General features: G+C 36.7%; 1 protein-coding gene and 1 long non-coding RNA gene across 4 annotated transcripts; one reads left to right on the top strand and one right to left on the bottom strand.

The window, feature by feature from the left end:
* On the bottom strand, positions 2217–5191 carry LOC109947027. Its single transcript, XR_002270037.1, has 2 exons — positions 3499–5191; positions 2217–2899 (listed from the first exon to the last, which is right to left on the bottom strand). It is a non-coding gene; the product is annotated as an uncharacterized LOC109947027 (long non-coding RNA).
* On the top strand, positions 8965–21000 carry LOC18787405 (regulator of nonsense transcripts UPF2). Of its 3 annotated transcripts, none has more exons than XM_007220233.2 (18): positions 8965–9118; positions 9919–10009; positions 10374–10461; positions 10975–11177; positions 12101–12445; positions 12741–12845; positions 13077–13204; positions 14013–14189; positions 14339–14417; positions 15086–15364; positions 15476–15673; positions 15789–15890; positions 16382–16633; positions 16734–16952; positions 17760–17930; positions 18730–18915; positions 19213–19662; positions 19883–21000. In XM_007220233.2, exons 2-18 carry the CDS (start codon positions 9947–9949, stop codon positions 20384–20386), a joined length of 3549 nt encoding a protein of 1182 aa, XP_007220295.1. In that variant the 5' UTR covers positions 8965–9118; positions 9919–9946; the 3' UTR covers positions 20387–21000. The 3 variants fall into 3 exon arrangements, with proteins under 3 accessions (XP_007220295.1, XP_020412341.1, XP_020412340.1); XM_020556752.1 differs by lacking the exon at positions 8965–9118 and adding an exon at positions 9150–9268; XM_020556751.1 differs by lacking the exon at positions 8965–9118 and adding an exon at positions 9298–9398.

Genomic DNA, 21698 nt, shown 5'->3' with positions numbered 1-21698 from the left:
TCCTCATTTTCCATGTGGGAAATTTGACCACCTCTACGTTTTCTGTCAAATAAAGAGTACGATTAGCTCTTTTATCCTTTGACAAATCTAGGTTGGGGTTGGGGACATGAATCTCCATTTACACCGATGGGCAATGAATGGGAAGAAAAGGTGTATAAATCAGAATCTGATTGAATTATTGCAAGTAAATAAACGTGATTGAATAAACCTTCTTTTTTTTCCGCTTGGTTTGATGAATCTAGCTCCTTGTATTCAAGCCAATAATAGTCTTGGTCTACTCTTTTGTTTTATTAAGACCATTTTCAATACCCACATTTACAATGCCGAAGGTGACTCTCCTATGACATACATAGACAAAAAATTTGTGCCTTGGGCTTCAAGGAAAGCTGCCTGGCACTTTCACCTTAGTCTCTAAGTATGAAATTGTAGATTGGAGACCAACACAAGTTTCGCATGTGGGCCCCTTCACAATGATCAATCACTGCAAATATTAAAAGGCTCCAAATATTGATGTCATGATGATGCCTTCACCGAAGGAATCCAAAATGTGTGTACGTATATACATATATATAGCGAGAGTAAGCTTTTATTGGGAATTCTTCAAATAAGTTTATTTGAGGGACATCCTTATAGGGCCTCACTTCATATTGTATTTAACTAATTCAAACCTTCTATTTTGTATATATATAGGTCTGTAAAATGTTTCACTACCCATCTTTATCTTTCTTTTTTTGTCTTCTCCAAACTAGGACCATATATTCTGCATTTGAATTTTGATGTGAGGTGGGAACACCCAGCTTTTCCATTTTTACCAAATCCCACATCGACATCAAGGCAATGCAATAGATAATACTCCAGATATATGTTCTCTCTAAACCCTAAGTCAACATAATTCTAGAAACGTGTCATAATAACAAATTGCCAGTTTCATTGTTTGAATTTTTTTAATAGAGGGAACAGGAGACTACTGGTGAGTTGCTGTCTAGGCAACTGAGAGAAATTAAAGCATAACCTTTGCACTCTCAGAATATTGGAACGAACGCAAATCAAGGGGGAAGAGTTACAGTTGGAAAGGTAGATTGAATCAGTAGAAATTAATCAATCATGAAATGTAGTCATATTTCATGCTCATCCAACAAATTCAATGCCTTGTTGATCACCAAAAGATCAATCTTTTTGGACAACATTTGTATCTATTAATTCTGTGACGTATTGATGAAATTAGCCTGTGATGTAAGATGACAAATAAAAGTCAAAAGAACGAATTTTGATGAGGCAGACTTCCTGTTAAAGTTTTTGTTTTTGGTCTGAAAATTCATGTTGTATTCAAAAGACCCCAAAACAGGGAATAGAGATACAAACAAAAGGCTAAAGCCACGATGAGCCAACAGAGCACAAGAAACAACTAACAAAAGCAGGGTCAGACATAGCTAGGTTCCACCGGAGCCTAGAGCAACAGTCCCTACCCAGCAAACTAGCTACTAATGGGAATTAAAGCTAAACAGCAGATGCTACATGAGGTGGACAAGGCAAACCATTAGAAGTTAACACCCCAACGAGAGACAATGGTGGTCTGTCGACCCAACTTTGCAGTTCCATATCCCTGTTACCTATCCTGTTAAAGTTAAACAATGAGTGTTCTTTCACTTTCAAATGCGTAGATAAGATTCCTAGTGGTCCAAAATCCCTTAGGAAATGGCCAATCTAATGAGATATCAGTTTTGATTTGTCCATGATGGATGAACATGATTTCGTTGGTGGATTCAATGATTTTTTTTTTTTTTCCACTTTCATATACTTTTCTGCAAGTTTCTTTCTCGACTGATGAATTTTTCCTGATTTAGTTGAACAAATTAATATATTAATTACTCTAACGACACGTGTCAAGTTTGAGCCCCTTGACGTGTCAAACCAAATATGCAGGTTCAACGCATTTGGCTTGACTGACAGGACTGCCTGCAGCCCCACTTTTGAGGACCACAGATTGTCTGATTATAACTTGTTGCTCAATTGGTAAGAACATGAAAGCTTTGGAGTCCAAGCAAAGAAGTTGGTTAATTATATCAAGATCATAATCTTTCTTGATGTGGTAAATAAATGGAACTGACGTTCATCAGTACAAATGTTCAGTATTGATGGTAAAAAAAGCATTGGAGAAATGCACCTTTGATTCAACTTATCACCCAGACAGGAAGATACAGAAGATAAGTGGCAAATAGAATTCACTAATTTGCAGAAACAAATTGGATTTCATGCTTGCTTCAAACCCTCGAACAAACAAGAAAACAAAGAAAAACCCTACCCTTTTCTCTCATCATCAGTCTCATCCTCATAGCTAAAGGCAAATTGGCCAGTACTGAAGGCCTCTCCTGCCCTTTCCCAAATACTGCTAGTCTTCTAGTGTTTCTCATCAAAAGAGTAGCCACTTGATGAACCTGGGTTTTCCCCAAAATTGGTAACACACTTTGCTCCTGCTCCTCCTGCTATGTTGCTCAGAGTCTCTACCAGTTCCTCAAATATTCTAGCTTTGATCTGACCTCTTTTTGGTGGGATATTGGCCATGGATTTTGATTCTTTTCCTTTCTTCACTGGCTTGGTGCTTTTGTTTTCCATTTCTCAGCTGATTTTTTAGGAAAAGAAGAAGAAGAAGAAGAAGAGGAGAAGCTGCAGGGCAGTGGTGGTGAAGTGAGCTGAACTGGAAGTGTGCACTTTATGTGTATTTGGTGGAGGAAGCAATTATTAGTTGGGCAATTTTGTCAAAAAAGTCTTTATCACTCATGCACATGCAGTTGTGAACAACATATATAAAATTGCCTGAATGCTGAATATAAAGGAATTAACTGGGGAAGAAGAGAGAGGGTGGGGTTGGTCTTGGATCCACACATAGATTCCATCACCTCTATTCCAGTAAAAAAAAAAATATTGGGATGAGAATTGACAAGAACAAGAAATGCACGTGCACTAGTGATTTTGCCATGGCCAAGAAAAACCTCAAGAAAAACAAAAGCATAAAGGAGATCAACTAGAAACTATTATATTAAGTCCATGGCAAAATATATAATTTTAATCTGAAGAACCGGATTCTGGTGTGACAGAATCAGATTGTGACTGGTATTTGAAAAATTGGTTCTGGACCTTTCTGGTGCAGCAGACAACTAATGAATGAAACATGAATCTTGAAGAAAAAAAAATGGGGTAATTTTTAATTTATTAGGTCCACATCAGGCATTATAGTTTCTCTAACAAAACAACATCAAATGAATTAAACATGTGAATTAATTAGATGCACTAAAGAAAGCACCATCCAAAAGTAGAATAATTTGGTGTCATCAAACAAGTAAGAAACATGATTATTCAGAGAGCAAACTTATTTTTAGTACTAGTCTAAACCGGGAGGGGGTTTTCTCTCACACACGACTGATGCCATGGGTGCAAATCTGAGACCTCGAAGCAAAATTTTAATCACCAAATAAACGAGCACAGAGCAAATAAACATACAATGAACACAAATGCTTTGCTTTTCAAGCCTTTTTGTTCTGATCATCTGGCTGATTTGCTGAAGCTGATGAGCTTTGTCCCCCATTATCACTTTGATTTGCCATTCCTATCAGATTGATGACAGTCTCTTTGATGTCCCATATATTTTAGCTTTGATTTTGCCTCTCCTTGGTGGAAGGGTGGCTGCTTCTTTGTGCATCGGCTTATATCTACTTCTGTCTTCCATTTTTCTTTTTCTGGCTTCTAGGGTGTGTGTGGATATAGTATTGAAGGATTTGTGTATATATTATTATTTAGTCACTGGAGACGAAGAAGAAGAGTTGGCCTGACAAGCAAAGCATGTAAGCCAAGTGTCTCACATAAGCTCCACGTAGTGTGAATGCATGAGAAGAACAGACAAACAGACATGTTCAACCAAATACAAATATTCCTATTAAAAAAAAAACCAAATACAAATATTAAAATAAATAAATGTATGTTTAGCATTACTATACGAGGTTAATTGCTTTAACTAAACACCAAATGCATATCTGACAGATAATGTTGTTTTATTAGCAACTCTCTCTCTCTCTCTCTCACCAGTATCAAATATCAATTAAGTAATCAAATTAGACAGTATTTAAAGTTAATAAAACCAAAGGAAAGGAAACATGCACAGCTGTTACACTGAACAAATCAAATTGGGAACTTTTAATTCGAAGATGACTTGGGCCAGAGGCCAACAACAACACAGTTAACAATACAGGTTTGAGTTTGGAAGAGAATCAGGTTCTTCTACACTCATGTATTTTAAGCATTGATACTTGATAGTGCTGCTGCTGCTGCTGTCTTTTCATTTCTTTTTCAACTAAAAATGAAGAACATATCTATTAATTTTAATTTCCTCCATGAATCCCATCAAATAAAAAACAAGAACCCACGAGCTACAATTTCTGCTTTGTGACTCATCCGTTCATGCACTTGCCCCCAGCTTCCTAAACTTGGAAGAAATGGAAGCTAACTAAGCATAACAGATAAATAAGAGAACCAAACCCAGAAGCAGAATTTGCAAAATCCATACTGTCATTGCTATGTAATGGCCTGAAACTTGCATGTAAATATAGACATATCCTAACTAAGCAATTTCCCATTTCAACTAAAATGCCATGCCCATGACCCAAATAATCCGTTTGGTTTCAACTCTGTATCTGCATAGGAAGAAAAAAAAGTAAAAAACATTACTTCATCAGGGTCAAGTATCTGAATGCCCCTCAAACATGTAGCCTCAGCTTCCACAGCACCCTCCCAGCCCAGTTACCACTGATTCTGCTGCAGCCTTTACTTTAGACCCCAACTCTCTAAAAATCTTGGCTTTAACTTGACCTCTAGGTGGTGGAATCCTTGTCTCTGGCTTCTGAGGCTTCTTTGGGCTTTGTTCAGCTTCCATGGTTTGTACTGTGTGGAGGTAATTGAAGCTAAACAAAAGGTCTGGTTTACAAGCCGAGGACAGAAGTTCTGTTTAGAAGCAGAGCAAAAAACAGAGGAGGAAAGCAGAAAACAGAGGACTCTGTTTCTGGCAAAAGATTTTATGAGGAAAGTAAACTGGTGGGATCATATATTTATACATTTATGACTTGGGTTGGGGACAATTGGATGAGTGGCAAAAGTCAGAAGGCTTCACATAGTGTGAACAGGAATTCAAATGCAATTAAAGACTGGAAAAAATTGTAATGTGGGGTTTGATTTGAGTGTGTGTGTGTGTACAACAAGATACCTATCAGACAGCTGGTTTTTCTGTAAAAATTATATCATGTGTGCTGATGGCTTGAAATACTGCATATGGACTTGTACTAGAAAACAACTAACAAGCAAACAAGGCCAGTCAAAAAAAATCACAAGGAATTCACTTGATTTGGTAGAAATGATAGTGATGGTGGAACTTAATTTTAAAAAATTAAATTGCTTATGGATGCAATTAAAGGCTAATTCAGAATTAGTGCTGGTAACCCTTTTTCTAGAAGCATAAATATTTGTTAATTGATGCAAATATGAGTCTGTTGAAGATAAGGTCTGTATGAGGAGATCAGTCAAAGTCAGCATTTTCCCATTTTCCTCAAACTTACAAGGTTCATGCATAATCCAAACTAATTAACCACTCAATCTTCAAGACCCCACTGGATATGAAAGCTTTTGAATTTTATTGGTGAATAGAATGAGAAAGCTCTTTGGTCTTCAGAGAGACAGATGTTGGCATGGGATGACATTCTAATTAAGTCATTTGATGGTGATGGGGAAAATTAATAACAAAGAAAACTAAGTCTAGAGTCAAACTTTGATTGAACGCAAGAAAATGTGAACCAGCTCACTCAGTCAGTTTGATGAGCTTTTGGCCCTCTATTCTTTTCAGCCAATTATTTGCCCCTTTGAAAATTCAACAATCAGAAACATATTGGGCCAACCAGGCAGCAAAATATGTAAAGCCAATCAGATCCCAACACCCTAGTAGTGTGCCTCATGTTTGACTGCCAAAACCTTGACCCAAGAAAAGAAATAAGAGAAAAAAAAATATCAGGGTTTAATTCACATTGAAATTTGAGAGGTCTATATTTAAGTACAGAAGTTGATGCAGCAAGTATTTAGATTAAAGGTTTCCTCTCGACAGAGATTACCTGTGGCCAGTTGGAAGCTTTGCTTCTTTTTTGGCCATTTCCATTCAATTCAATTGTCTTCTGCGTATTGGGGTCCCCCCCAAAATACAGTCTAAAAACAATGCAATAAAAGTTGGGCGAAGTTGAACCATTATTAGACAGTGCCGATAAAGTAGGGTTGTTTAGGTTGACCTTGAGAGGAAGAAAGGTTTGCATTTGCCTAGATCTTATGAATCCTGAATAAGATCCAGAGCAATTCATCAGATGCTTCTGTTTCTGTGATCTCTTAAACTTGTGATTAATGCTACATATGCCTAGTTTTATTCAGTAACATGGTATTATATGGTATAAATAATCAAAAATACGAACTCACAATACATACAAAAAATACAAACTCACAATACATACGAAAAATAATATATATATCACATATGTCAAGAATTATATTGCTTATTGGTTGCAATCATAATTTTCCTTGACAAAGGGATAGACAAATACATTATGAGTAAGAAAAATTGCAAGAGATAGACAAAAAGTAGCGATTTAGCAAACTAAAAAAAACCTTAGGTCCCTTCATGCATTCATATCAGATATGAAAAAATGTTTTATGTAAAAATATTGACTAAGTATGAAAAATGGTTTTTCGAAATAATCATTTTCTCAAGATAATTTTTTGCGGCTTTTATTCCTTACACATCAAATAAGAAAACTTGATTTTATGGGATTTTAGTAAGAAGTATATATTAACTTAATGAGCCATCATTTTCAGCCTAAATCGTATTTTGCACTAAAACCGATTTTTCATATTTTGATTTGGTAGGAATTTGATTTTCTAGTATTTTAATTTGAATCCAAATAGGGGGTGCTTCCTTATTTACATTGTAAACTTAAGTAAATAGAGTAATATAAAAATAAATGAAAGTAAAAGGACAAAGACATTTACTAGCTGAGCAAATGGGCAATTTGAAGCATCTACTTCTGCCTAAATAGGCCCGCCACAACACATGTAGGTGCATATCAAAACGTAAAGTATTTGAAATAATATACATATAGAAATACATAATAGTATATTACTTTTAAAATATTTAAAAAAAAATTGAGTGGGGGTCAGAGACCACACTGATCCCAGTGTGGTTCCGCCCCTGACGATACGTGTGACACATGCGTGAAACATGTGATTGGTTATGTAAACATCGACTTTGTGCAACAATAAAGAATTCTGCCAACGTTATTATGATAATCGTAGTATTTTATTAAACCCATCATAAATTTATTACAGCACATACTAAAATAAATTCAAGATTTAGATCCCATATCTAAAAATTGCTTTGGCACATATTGCAATGTTCATGAATGGACATGAATTAGGGTTTTGGTCATTCTCTAACCCGATACAGCCCTGCAACTCTGTACGCAGGTATTAAGGTCTCAACATTGTTCTTGCCCCTGGCCCTGTAGAGTGGCTCCCCAACCTTGAACGTCTGTTTTTCGGATTCGAAACTGCTAACCTTGTCGTGCCTGGTAAGATGCAATTTCTTGTGGTGGCCTGCTTGTGTCGATGGAGCACATATGACAAGAGCCACTAGCAGCATTGCTAGGACCTTGACGAACATGTTCTTGATCAAGGGACCCATGTTAAGTTGGTTTAAGAAATTGTGTTTTTCTAGGTTGAAGCTCAAGAAGAAATTGAAAAAAGAAGAAGGTTAGGGGGTTGTCTTACTTTTTCAACAGGGGCTGTCCTTGATTATTTTCTGAATGTGACTTAAAATTGGATGGTGTTTTTATATATAGCTGTTTTGGTTACTATAACGTTCCACTGGTTGAAATGGATGGTAGAGATTAAACTTGTGAGAATGAGTTTGGTTTTTTAGGGTTATTTTGTGCTGGAAGTTTGTGGCCATGGTTTCTAGAACGATGGAGTGCCCTTGGTACTGGTAGTTGGTGGAGTTGGTTAATTAAAAGAGTCCATATCATAGTCAAAACTTTATAGTTATTATAGTAAATTAGTTAGTCGTTTCTAGTGATCAAAAACCAACTTCATTTCTAGGACATCTAGACCCCACATTTGGTCAGTAATAAGGTAATTTCTCTCCCAAAACAATATGGGGAGGCTGACTGATAAAACTTCTGATCTCCAATAACAACAATACCCAAATTCTCATATTTTGGGTTCAAAAGTGGTGGGTGTGATACTTATAATTTATTTTTGTCCCAATGCACATGGCTACAAAAGCATAGTTAGTAAATACGGAACGAGATAAATACGAATAAAAAATATACGTGTATTAGTCGGCACTTGTTAACAAAATTTGTTATATTGAAGTTCACACGTGAATGATCGACAATTATGCATATATCAAAACGAAACCTGCTGTCATTAATTATCTAACCATATCCTTCCATCCAAATTAATTGACAACTTAATATTAATCCCTGAAAAAACTCATTACACATGCGATATGGCTGGAAAAAAGAGAAGAACAAGATAGAACTATTGCTGAACAAAAAATAAACAACAAAAGTTCGACCCATAAAGTTAACAAGAGGTCTAGCTCAGTGAAAAAGAACTTTGACTTGTAGACCAGTGATATCAGTTTCGAACCCCTATGACACATTTATACCTCTAATTTTATAATTTAGACTATCACTTATATTAATTATTAAAAAAATGTTCGACCAAGAAAAAATTTAAACAACAAAAGAACTATTGGTCTACTTCGGACCAAAAAGAAAGAAATATTGATCTATTGGACTGAAATTTTGGCCCAACCCATTTCTCAAGTGGTCTAATACTGGCAAACCCGTGATCGGACTCCGACCCTGGAACACACACACTGACATCAGTCGGTTCTTCCATTTGGATCATCGTCTCATCGCAACTCATACCCATTGCTCTAAACCATTGGGCTTAGCCCTCTCTCTCTCTCTCTGAACTCACTGTATTCCTCTCTTTCTCGGCAATCTTCATCACGTCGCTGCTTAATCTCGATCAGGTAACCCTATTTCTCTATCGCTTTCACACACAGAGACGTGTTTATGCATATTCCTGTTTTTTCGTGGGTGAGATCTCGGTAGCGAATGCAGTTGCCGTACAGGGCCTTGTAAACTTCATTTGTGAATCAAAATCATGTTACTGTAATAGGGTTCGTGCTCATTTTGGTTGGAATTCTTATAACCAAAGCTAGAGCATGATATGGTAGTTTATTTGAATTTTAGGGAGCTTATATTAGATGATAATGTTTTGCGCTTGTTTCTGAAGCCTTAAATCAAAGAGTGAGTTATTATTTGATGACTTCTTTTTTTTTTTTTTTTTTTTTTTTCTGGGTTTTTGTAGTTTCCATTTTTACATGCCAATTGGATTGTTTGTCATTTGTGGTATCTTATAAATAAGTTCCCACTGTGTGCCTATGCACGTGTATGTGGGTTTTAAGTTTGTAACCGTATATCTGAGGATCATTAGGGGCAACACCACATCAGTTTCGCTTTTGGGTTTTTGGGGAAACGGGGCTTCTGGGTGTATTGACCAGTCTAGATACTATAATTTCAAGTTGCATGGTGAGGAAAAAAGGGGTTCTTCTTCTGTGGTGAAACTGAAGTGAAATTTTGCACCGATGAGATTACGGTGGTTTGGAAGTTAAATAAAGCAATTTGGTGATCTGGATTTATTTTATTGCAGTTCTGTTAGGTTTTTCAAGGTTTTTAAAAAAATAATAATAATAAGTTCTTCACAATATATGGTCTTTTTCTTGGGTGTTTTGGGTGTTAATTAACCATGCAATGCCCTGTTATGTAGGTTTCTGTCAGTCAATACAAGTGGGGAGATGGATCACCATGAGGAGGAATCCCGTGCTGGGGGTGAACCTCATGGGAAGCAAGATGATGAGGTATGTGACTGCATCTGTCACTTTTAGAAATCCTTAGTTATTTGCTCATTGTTCTTTTTGTTGCCGAATCTTGGAGCATGTATGAGATGGAACTTTGTGAGCAACTAATAAGTCACAAACTTAATTTGAAATAAGAGGAGTTTCCTAGACTTGGCCTATAAGTGGTGGTTTGAGATCCTGTTGTACTTGATAAGTATATTATATTGTTTCTCAGTTGAGTGAAGGCAGAATACTTGTTAAAATAATGTAGTACATGAAAAGTTGAAAATGAAGTTTACAGTTTGGTTGCTTGTGCACATTCTTGGAAACTTGTATGTCTTTTAGAAGTGATTTTGGTAGGGTAGTTATTGCTTCTTTTTTGCAGGAAGCTGCTGCTCGGCGTGAGGAAATCAAGAAATCAATTGAGGCTAAGATGGCTCTTCGTCAAAGCAATTTGAACCCTGAGAGGCCTGGTCAGATGATAACAGTATTCTTGTATTTTGTATGCAAATGAATGATTAACTAATTTTTAATTTATTAAATGAGTGAAAACCTTCGTATATGGAAATAAAGTTGTGTAAACTTGCAAAAGCATCATGCCTAATGACCAAACGCAAATAGAGAAATGATGACTGGTACTTTTTCCAAGGTTTTCCTTTGCTGCATCTAAATTATACTAAGACTTGATCCTAGAAATAATTGGGGCCGACAACATATTCCTTTTTTGAACTACTTGAGGTCCTCCACATGGATTTTTTTTAGCTGCTTAGTCCAATCCAAAGTCATACTCTACATTACATATCTAATAATCTATGAAGTATTGATACTTTTTCGTGCCTTTATCTTTTAAGTTTTTCTGTGCTGACATGTTTATTTTGTTTCAAAATAATCACAAGGCTAACAAAAGAAAAACCATAATGAAAGGTAGTTGACATGTATGATTGCTGCATGAACTGGAAAATAAGACAGTTTGTTCTGAATTCCAGACACAGGATTTCTTAGGACACTGGATTCTAGCATTAAGCGCAACACAGCGGTTATTAAAAAACTGAAGCAGATTAATGAAGAGCAGCGGGAAGGGCTGATGGATGACTTGAGAGGTGTCAACCTAAGCAAATTTGTCAGTGAAGCTGTTACTGCTATTTGTGATGCCAAGCTTAGATCATCAGACATACAAGCAGCAGTTCAGGTTGCTGTTATGGATTTGAGTTGAAATTTATAAAGCACTTATCTTTGTTTTTCCCCATTTCCTATATTTAGTTAGTAGTTTTAGTTAATCAAGTTCTTTGGGTTATTTATCCAAGATTCTACTAACAACATATTAGTCAGGATTTTCTATGGTGAATGATTAGCTAATGCTATTGCACCGTGAGTTGGCTAGAGAAACAATATGATTATTTCCAGATCTTACAGACTTACATAAACTTCAAGTTATGAACTTTTGTATTTGTGGGCTCCAAAATGCTGATCTGGATCTTCTTATCGTATTCAAGAATAGACGATGGCACTCGCTGAAATGACATGCTGTATGATAGTCAAATGCTTGGTGCTATTTCTGCTGTAATGGATGCTGAGCTATCTTGTCACTTTGTTGTGTCTAGTTTTTTGGTCTTTGAATAGGAGATATGCTGCCTCACGACTTCAACAATTTGAGGCAGTTATTGTATTGGTTTTCAAGGTTCCTGCTTCTCATTCTGTTGTTTCATATGCATCCATTTAGATATCTCTGGGTATTTGGTGTTTTTCCTATTCTAATATTTAGAAAAAATTCTGAATATAGTTGATGGTTTGCTGATGTTAACTAGTGTGATATTTTCGCCCTGGAAAAAAAAACCCCAGTGGGATGCTTTATCATATGGGTCTCTACTGGAAAAAAAAAATGGTGACAATTTTCAGCTTGTATGTAATGTTGGTGGCTTTCGCAGTAATTAAATTTTCATAGAGAGAAGAGAAAGATACACTTGTGCCAAATGTGCTGTATGTTTGAGCCAGTATGCATACCTGCAAGCTTCTTCTGTCTATTTTATATGGCATAAGTGACTATTGAATGCAGTATTTATGGGTAACACCAATGTGTTTTACACTTTTCTAACACTCATCTTTTTGTGAAAGATCTGCTCTCTGCTTCATCAAAGATACAAAGACTTCTCCCCAAGCCTACTTCAAGGTCTTTTGAAAATCTTCTTTCCCGGAAAGTCTGGGGATGACTTAGACGTGGACAAGAACCTGAGGGCCATGAAGAAGCGAAGCACTTTGAAACTCCTTTTGGAACTTTTCTTTGTTGGAGTCATAGAAGATGGTGGTATTTTTGTGAATATCATTAAGGATCTTACCAGTGGAGAACACTTAAAGGATCGGGATACTACTCAGACAAATTTGACTCTTCTTGCTAGTTTTGCTCGGCAGGGAAGAATGTTTATTAACCTTCCACTCTCTGGGCCAGAAATTCACGAAGAGGTATGAATCTCTTTGGTTTGTTTCATTATTTGGGACATCTTTCACATTTCACTATTTTTCTGCTTGCCCTGTATGGCTTTCCATTAAACTGATTTTTGTGGCATCATATAGGCACGGGGTGTGATCTTTTGTAATTACCATGTGATGTTACTTCTCATTTCGTGGCTATAGGTTGACGAGAATCCCATATATTAGTGTGAATATGTTTATTTATTTATTCATTTGATTGGTGTTTAATTTCAAGAGTATTTGCTACCTTCTATTCTATAGTGCCTATCCTGACATTTTGCCACAGTTTTTTAAGGGCCTTAATATCACAACAGAGCATAAGAAATTCTTCAGGAAGGCATTTCAAACATATTATGATGCTGCAGCAGAACTACTTCAATCCGAGCATACTGTAAGAGTTCTACGGCCTTTCTTAAGATAGTTTTACTTTTCTCTCTTTCTTTCTGGGTGTAGGGGGTGAGGTCCTTATTTTGCACCTTATTATACCTGATTGTTATACATCTGCTTTATCTTTGTTGGACAGAGTTCTAATTTAATTTCTTGCTAATGATATCTCTTTCCTTAACTCAATAATGGAATACTGGTTCTGGTTGTAATTAATGCATTTTCTTGATACTGTTAGTCACTTCGCCAAATGGAGCACGAAAATTCTAAAATCCTTAATGCTAAAGGAGAGCTCAGTGATGAAAATGTCTCTTCATATGAGAAACTGCGGAAATCTTATGAACAATTGTACCGCAATGTCTCATCGTAAGTTGCTTTACTTTTTTGCTCTCATTATTGGTGTGTAGAAATCTGCTGGTGACCAGGTCTGTTCGGTTTGGCAATGTTAGGATGCGTAGTCTTTTATGTTACATTGGATCCAGGATCCTGTTTTTAAACTTTGCATACTTTAATTATGAGAGCTCAACTTAACTGTATTGATCTTGTATGATCACTGCTCGGCCCCTCTTTCATAGAATTATCATAAAGCAAAAACCTGCATGGTTCTCAAAAAATAATGTCAAGAACATGGGATCAAATGCGTCAGAAAATACAAGGATATTTAATTTTGTTATAAAGTCATAGAGGAAGGTTGATTTTATTTTTTGGACAAGTAACTAGCTTTCTTAAACCGCTCAAAAATATGCGTTAGCTAGGTGCTTGCTATTTAAACTTAAAAATCCTCTACCCATAACAAGAAAACAATAGGAGCAAACTAAGACCAAAGAGAATAGCTAAGAAATTTAACAGCAACGTAGGTGAAAACATATACATAGCTGAAAAAGAAAGAATCTAATTGCAACATCTGGAATGTACTTTCGTCAGATGCTCTGCTTTCTTCAATTTGAGTCACAGTGACCGCCAAATACTTCTAATGGGGTTTTCTTATCTTTAGATTATTATTTTTTTACTTCTATAGGTAAACAATGCTTCCAGTATTCCGCCCTGTTCAACTGTTGTTAGCTTTGGTCTAGATTTCCCTAAACCTTCCATTTTACTAAATAATTTTATTGATTATTAGTCTCTAATTACTTGTTTTTGGCCCACTTATGGTACAAATTATTTTTTCTCACAGTTTAGCAGAAGCACTTGATATGCAGCCTCCAGTAATGCCAGAGGATGGTCATACAACTAGGGTTACTAGTGGAGAGGATGCTTCATCTCCAGCTGCTGGAAAGGACTCTTCTGTACTTGAAGCCATATGGGATGATGAAGATACAAGGGCTTTCTACGAGTGCTTACCAGATCTTAGGTTTGCTTCAGTTGAATGAGATTTATCTTTTACTAGCCAAATGAGGAAAAAACAAACTCTTTTATATGATATTTGTTTGTCAGTCGTTATAATTCTCATAGTTAATTGACCTGAAATGTAGTAAGTTGTTATCTGTATGTTCTTACCAGAGCGTTTGTTCCGGCGGTATTATTGGGAGAAGCGGAGAAGAGCAATGATCAATCTGCAAAGACTCAAGAACAACCAACTGTAAGGAATCAAATCTCTGCATTTTCTGTACAGGCTCTTCTTATATCCTGAGTTAGATATATAACTGTAGCAAAGATAGCTGGTCTCTCCTGCGCCTTCCCCTCTCCTTCTCTTAGTGATCACATAACATTTTCACATTAGCCCTGAAACTCTGCGTTACTCCCAACTAAATGTTGAATGTCAGTATTTGTTTCACTACTTATTTCCAACATTAATGATCGATACTTCCCCTGTAACAAAGATTGTTCTGCTTGGTTCTGGACCGACCAGCATAACTAATTAGGATTTCCTCAGCATGCTGAAATAGTGGGAATTAGACTCTTGTCATGAATTTGTTTGTTTCACTGAAGTGGGTCCTTTAGAGCTATATTTCTGCAATCTTTCTCCTGATTCATCTCCTGTTTTCACAGTTACATAAGATTTTGCGGCTTCAGTTAGATCCTCAATCCTTGTTTTAAGAAGCATCCATTTAACACTCTTAAGGTTACATGCCCTCAGTCTTCGGTTCATATTTTGTTGACCAATCCTTCCTAAGTCACATCTTTCAGACAATATTTATGATGGGAAATCTGCTCTCTTTGCAAGAATAAGATTCATGTTTAGTCTTGTAACAATTTATGCTTGTATTTATCTACTCAGATGAACATTTTTTAATTTTCATTATAAAGGAGCCCACACTTGAATCAGACCAAAGTCAACAGACTGCAGAAGATGCTGGAGAGGCATCTGCAGATGTTGGTGCTTTACAGGAGGGCAAAAGCATAGAGAAAGGGAAGGACAAGGAAGAAAAGGATAAGGAGAAGATTAAAGATCCGGACAAAGAGAAAGGCGATAGAAAAGGAGAGAACGAGAAAGAGAAACTTAAAAGCATCGAAGGGACAAATTTGGATGCTTTACTGCAGAGGCTTCCTGGTTGCGTGAGCCGTGATCTTATTGATCAGTTGACTGTAATTATACCTGTCTGAGCTTTCCTACTGTTCTCCTCTCTCTCTCTCTCTCTCTCTCATTTGGTTATCTGTCGTTATGATTCACATTGAAGATATTTTGTATATTTTCAGGTAGAGTTTTGTTATTTAAATTCAAAAGCAAATCGGAAAAAGCTTGTGAGGGCAGTGTTCAATGTCCCCAGGACATCATTGGAGCTACTACCTTACTATTCACGCATGGTTGCCACACTGTCAACTTGTATGAAGGATGTATCTTCCATGCTCCTTGCAATGCTGGAAGAAGAGTTCAACTTCTTAATTAATAAAAAGGTCAGTTTTGCATGCAATGTGTTTTGTTGAAAATAGGAATGGTTAGTTGTTCTATAGGAATCGCTTTCATTTTGAGAAGTTCATGATTTTCATATCGAATTGTAATTTTCTGCAGGATCAAATGAACATTGAAACAAAGATTAGGAACATTAGATTTATTGGAGAACTCTGCAAGTTTAAAATCGCACCAGCTGGTCTTGTCTTTAGTTGTTTGAAGGTAATATGCACTGAACAGAATTGATGCATAGGTTCTACTAAATTTGTGCATTACTGATAATATCTTTAGGATCTTTTGTATCAGCAGTAATATGTTTGTCAGTACGGTCTCTGGGCTGTGCTTGTGCTTGTGCTTGGAGAAGGGTTTTCCTTACCTTTTTATACACCTCTGTTGGGGTTGCTGGAAATATTATTATATGCTTTGCCTACAGATTTCAACGTGTATTTTTTAAATTTGTATCGATTTTTTGACCTTTTGGTGGCAGGAGAGTCCATGAAATGGGCATGTCTTACTGAAGTCGGCTTTTCTGCTCTCATTTTCATAACTTGTCTATTTAAATGTAACTTTCTATGTAGTGAATCAGGATTTAAAAGATGGGTTGAAGTATTGTCCATGTTGTTACTGAGATTTAAGATTACAATTTTCATTTTTGTTGGGGCATTTAATTTGTGAGCTGTTTACTTAGAAGTTTAATGCTATCTTATTGCCAGGCTTGTTTAGATGATTTCACTCATCATAACATTGATGTTGCTTGCAATCTTCTTGAGACTTGCGGGCGTTTTCTGTATCGGTCTCCTGAAACTACTGTGCGGATGGCTAACATGTTGGAAATATTAATGCGTTTGAAGAATGTAAAAAATTTAGATCCTCGGCACAGCACCCTTGTTGAAAATGCTTACTACCTGTGCAAACCGCCTGAGAGATCTGCACGAGTCACTAAAGTCCGTCCTCCATTGCATCAGGTGTAAATCATTTTCTAGGTTAAACTCTTCCTCTTCAAAATTTATTTTTGATATATCCAACATCAGAATTAACCTTTTGTTTATATATTGTCTTTTTCAGTATATAAGAAAGTTGCTATTCTCAGATCTCGATAAGTCTACAATAGAGCATGTGCTCAGACAACTGCGTAAACTACCATGGGGTGAATGTGAGCCATATCTTTTAAAATGCTTTATGAAGGTTCACAAAGGGAAGTATGGCCAGATCCACTTGATTGCTTCGCTGACTGCTGGTCTGAGTCGCTACCATGATCAATTTGCTGTATCTGTTGTTGATGAGGTCATTTCTTTCATTCCAAAAATATTTTTGTTGGATTTTATTTTCCATGGTAGATATGATCTTACTCGTAATGGCTGTCCCTTGCAGTGCAGTAGTATCTCCATTAGATTTGTCAACCTCCAGAGGCTCAAAGTATGGGAAGTGGGTTTAGGGGAAGGGAAGGGATATCCTCTTGCTACTGCCCAGATTACAGATAAAAAAATCACTAATTGATCATTTAATTAAGATCAAGATCATTCAAACTCATTCTTTTGTTCCTTTTCTTTTTTATTGAGTGGTGAGCTGGTCGCCTTAATAAGTTTTATCTAACAGTAAGTGATATGCTGTTAGATACTCATTAGTATTGGCATACTATACCAAATTTAAAGTCAACCAAACCTCGAGGTTTAATATACAATTTCATGATTTGTCTGCCTCATATTTTATTTAAATGGTAATCGTTACTGTTAGTACAACAATGATTCTAGGGAAAGGATAAAGGAGAAAGAAAAGGAGGCGTGGGGGAGAGTTTTTAGCAATCCAATTGTTAGCATACGTAATCCATGATACAGACCATAAATAGTTTTTAACTTCCTATTTAAAGTATTTAAAAACAAATTGGACCATTTGTCTTGGCATATATACTTTAAACCATTTGCATCATCAACCCCCACGCCGCCCCCCTCCCTCCAATACCAATAGAAAAAGAGAGGGAAGAAATGAATATACATTAACATTTCTCAGAGATGAACTGTGCTTGTGTGTGCAAATTCAAATATTTCTAATTTGTCTACGCTGTGATTCTCACTGCTATATCCTTACTTTCAGGTTTTAGAGGAGATCAGGCTTGGCCTAGAATTAAATGAGTATGGGATGCAGCAAAGACGGATTGCTCATATGCGATTCTTAGGAGAGCTATACAACTATGAGCATGTAGATTCTTCTGTTATTTTTGAGACTCTTTACTTGATTCTTGTCTTTGGCCATGGCATACAAGAGGTATGAATTTTATTTGTTTATTTCCGTAAGCATCTCTGATATAATTGATAGTACTTGAGAATTTTGCTTAGGATTTTCTGACAGAGCGTTGCTTAGGCTTTCTCCAGATGAAAGCATCATATTGCATATTTCTTTTCATATCACGTTGTGTTTGTTTGAAAGTTCAGATATGATTAAGTCTTTATCTTAGTTTTTTTTTTAAAAACTAGTTTAATCATACTACAGTGCATTTATATTCAATGCTAGGTTTGTCTTGATAACTATATACTAAAAGTAGAGCTGTATTAATTAAATGCATTTTTTGAAATATTGCAGTACCACTGGACATCTTTCCAAAATTAAAATTTTAATTCTATAATAGCAAGCATGTCTGTGATTATACTGTGAAGGTTTGGGTACTAAAAAATGAAATCTGCAATTAGTATATAACACATTGCTCGTTACTCATGTTTATTCATGATTGTATAGTTTATGATTTTTAAATGCGTATTTGTCCTCCGGCTTTCATCCGTATGATATTGTAATGTACAAACTATTTAACTGGTTGGTGGCCTCGAGGATATTGAACTGGTTGGTTCTTATATAAGGGCTACCCAATACTATTTATGTGCACAAATACTTGCATCAATGGATGTTTTCATACTATATATGCAATCTTTTGATTTAAGGCATCCCTAAAATGGCCTCTCTTTTTTTAATCATTTCTTCTCTTTTCCTATAAAATCAGAAGTTATTTAAATCTCCTAGATATATGAGAATCTTCTTTGTTTGGTCATACTTTCTTTTTCTGTGATAGCAGCAAGATGTACTGGATCCACCAGAAGATTGTTTCCGCATTAGGATGGTTATTACTCTTCTGGAGACCTGTGGCCACTACTTTGACCGAGGCTCTTCCAAGAGGAAGCTTGATCGATTCTTGATGCACTTCCAGAGATATATACTAAGCAAAGGAGTACTCCCACTGGATGTTGAATTTGACATACAGGTCAGTCGTGTGGCTCATATTATTCAACCCCAACGTCGTGTGGCTCCCTCTACCTCTTTAGTTGAGGCGTGAAAGTATAGGATGACCTTTTTATTTTCTGCTTTAGCTAATGAAAAACATGGAATAAATAGTTTAGGATTCTAAGGTAATCTGACCTCTTATCTATTTTTCTTCTCTTACATACTGTTCTGTATCTTTAATTGAAACACACTATTCCAAAATCAATATTATCTGTAATGTAAACAAGATAAATATTACTCTTTATCTTTCTGTACTCATGTAGTGAAGCACTTGCAGGACTTATTTGCAGAACTACGCCCCAACATGACCCGATACTCATCCATTGACGAAGTAAATGCAGCTCTAGTAGAACTTGAGGAGCATGATCGTACTGTCTCCACTGACAAGGCCAATAATGAGAAGCACTCCGACACTGAAAAGCCTTCAAGGAGGACCACCTCCAACAAAAAGTCTGTGAATGGTACTGAGGAAAATGGTGTAAGGCATGGAGACCATGGAGATAGTGACAGTGATTCAGGAAGTGGCACCATTGATCCAGATGGACATGACGAAGAAGAATTAGACGAAGAGAATCATGGTGATGGATCTGACAGTGAAGAGGAGGATGATGATGGGGGTGGACCTGCATCTGATGAGGATGATGAAGTCCATGTCAGACAGAAGGTTGCAGAGCTGGATCCTCAGGAAGAAGCAAATTTTGAGCTAGATCTCAAAGCTGTTATGCAGGTAAGATGTAAATTATTGTTGTGTATGCTCTTGCACAATGTTTTTATTTATGTTTGTCATGCTTAGATAGCACATTCTAAATCAATGGATTCATGGTCGCTAAATCTTGCATTCTTATTTTCCCTGTTGGTTTGGCACTAATTTTGCACATGATGTTATGATGCTGAAGGGTTACAAATAAGACAGTTTTTTTCACCCATTCTAAAATTTATGAACACAGGAAAGCATGGAGCAACGCAGGCTAGAGCTGCGAGGCCGACCTGCATTAAATATGACGATACCAATGAATGTGTTTGAGGGTTCCATCAAGGATCATCATGGAAGAGGGGTTGGAGGGGAAAGTGGAGATGAGGCGTTGGATGAAGTCTCTGGAGGAAGCAAGGAGGTGCAGGTGAAAGTTCTTGTGAAGCGTGGTAACAAACAACAAACAAAACAGATGTACATCCCTCGGGATTGCTCGCTTATACAGAGTACGAAACAGAAAGAAGCAGCAGAGCTTGAAGAGAAACAAGACATCAAGAGGCTGGTTTTGGAGTATAATGATAGAGAAGAGGAGGAGCTTAATGGATTGGGGAACCAAACTTTGAACTATATGCAGAGTGGGGGCAACAGAGTTGCTGGCCGTGGCAGTAATTGGGAAGGAACTAGTGGTAGAGGTGGTGGAACACGTCATAGATATCATGGTTATTCAGGTGGGGGTGTTTATTACAGCCGGAAGAAGTAAAAGAAAAAAAAGGTGTGATTTTACAAAGCTGTAAAGCCAAAAACACCTCCATCGTGGGAGTTCCCTCATTTTGCAGATGTGGTTCGTTTCTTTTTGAATCCGTGCTTGTAAGTCAAACAATGATTTCAAGAGACGTTCCTATCTGATGGAGAAGCCATGCCCCTTTGGGACATTTGCATTTGACCCGACGATTTCCTTATACTGCAAGGTTATATGTTTTGTGCCCTTGTTAGAAGATAGTTACAGTTGTGAAGAAATAACCGATAGACGGTATAGCTAACCAGGAACCAAGACAGCAATGCAGAAGAAAAGGTGGTGGTGTGATATACTTGAGGTGCTGATCTGCAGAATATGCCATTGGTTCGCCATAAATTAGATCATTTAGTGTTAGAACCTGATGTTGTGTCACCATGCGTGTATATTTGTCAATAGGACGTGAAAGATTTGATTTTGATGCAAACTCTGCTGTGGGTTCTTTTTGTACCTGGAATCTGATATTATATATTGCTTTCTGTATTTAGTTGTATGACCGTTGTACGTGCCATACTGAACTTGGAGCTCTCTTGCTTATACAGAAATGGTAAAAATGGAATCTGACTAAGACCACTTTGGCAGAATTTTTTTTCTTTTCTTTTCCAAACAATAGTCACACACCAAGACAAGATTGTGGGTTGTATCAGCAAACTAGTTGATGTAGCATATGGGTGAATTGAGTATTTAGGTAATTTGGGGAAGCGAAAAGGAAAACTTAGAGAACAAGCTAGAAACTCATGGCAGGAATAAAAAAACTGCTAGATTTAAGGACCAAATTAAATGATTTCCTCTTTCAACTCTTTCTTTTGTAAACCGTAATGGGTTTTGACAAAGATGTGCTCATCAGTAGTGGGTGTGTGAAGTCTGAATTATGTGGAGAACCAATAGCATTTGAGTCATCTGCTCTGTCAATTTCATGCTTTCATCTTATCACTTTCTACCAGGTCAATTTGGTCACTCTCCTCCTGCAAAATCAACAGGGTTTAACAAATTCCGAATTGAAATTCTTTGCTTGAATCTCTCATTTTCTACTCTTCATTATTATCTTAATGGTCCACACCAATGCTTTTATGATTGTTAATTATTCTTTGCCTCTCTTGGGGCTCTAACTAACTCTTTCCTTTGCAATTTCCTTGACCTTCCTCTGTTTCAACTTTACTACAATTTCTATAAAATCAAAGATGGCTCATTTTCTTATCGAGATGCCTTGGGACAATCCTGACTTCGAATGAACAAAGACCCTTGTAAAGAACCACGTCGTTAGAAACTAATGGAAGAC

Source organism: Prunus persica, chromosome G2 (genome assembly GCF_000346465.2).
Source record: "Prunus persica cultivar Lovell chromosome G2, Prunus_persica_NCBIv2, whole genome shotgun sequence".
Taxonomy (NCBI): domain Eukaryota; kingdom Viridiplantae; phylum Streptophyta; class Magnoliopsida; order Rosales; family Rosaceae; genus Prunus; species Prunus persica.
The sequence above is the reverse complement of the archived record's forward strand: the minus strand, read 5'-3'. Positions and strand labels throughout refer to the sequence as shown.

Coding starts and splice junctions, on each gene's coding strand:
- LOC18787405 (XM_007220233.2), top strand. CDS start 9,947: ATGGATCACCATGAGGAGGAATCCCGTGCTGGGGGTGAACCTCATGGG. Junction 12,846..13,076: donor TACTTCAATCCGAGCATACT/GTAAGAGTTCTA, acceptor TGATACTGTTAG/TCACTTCGCCAAATGGAGCA. Junction 16,634..16,733: donor TCCGTCCTCCATTGCATCAG/GTGTAAATCATT, acceptor TGTCTTTTTCAG/TATATAAGAAAGTTGCTATT.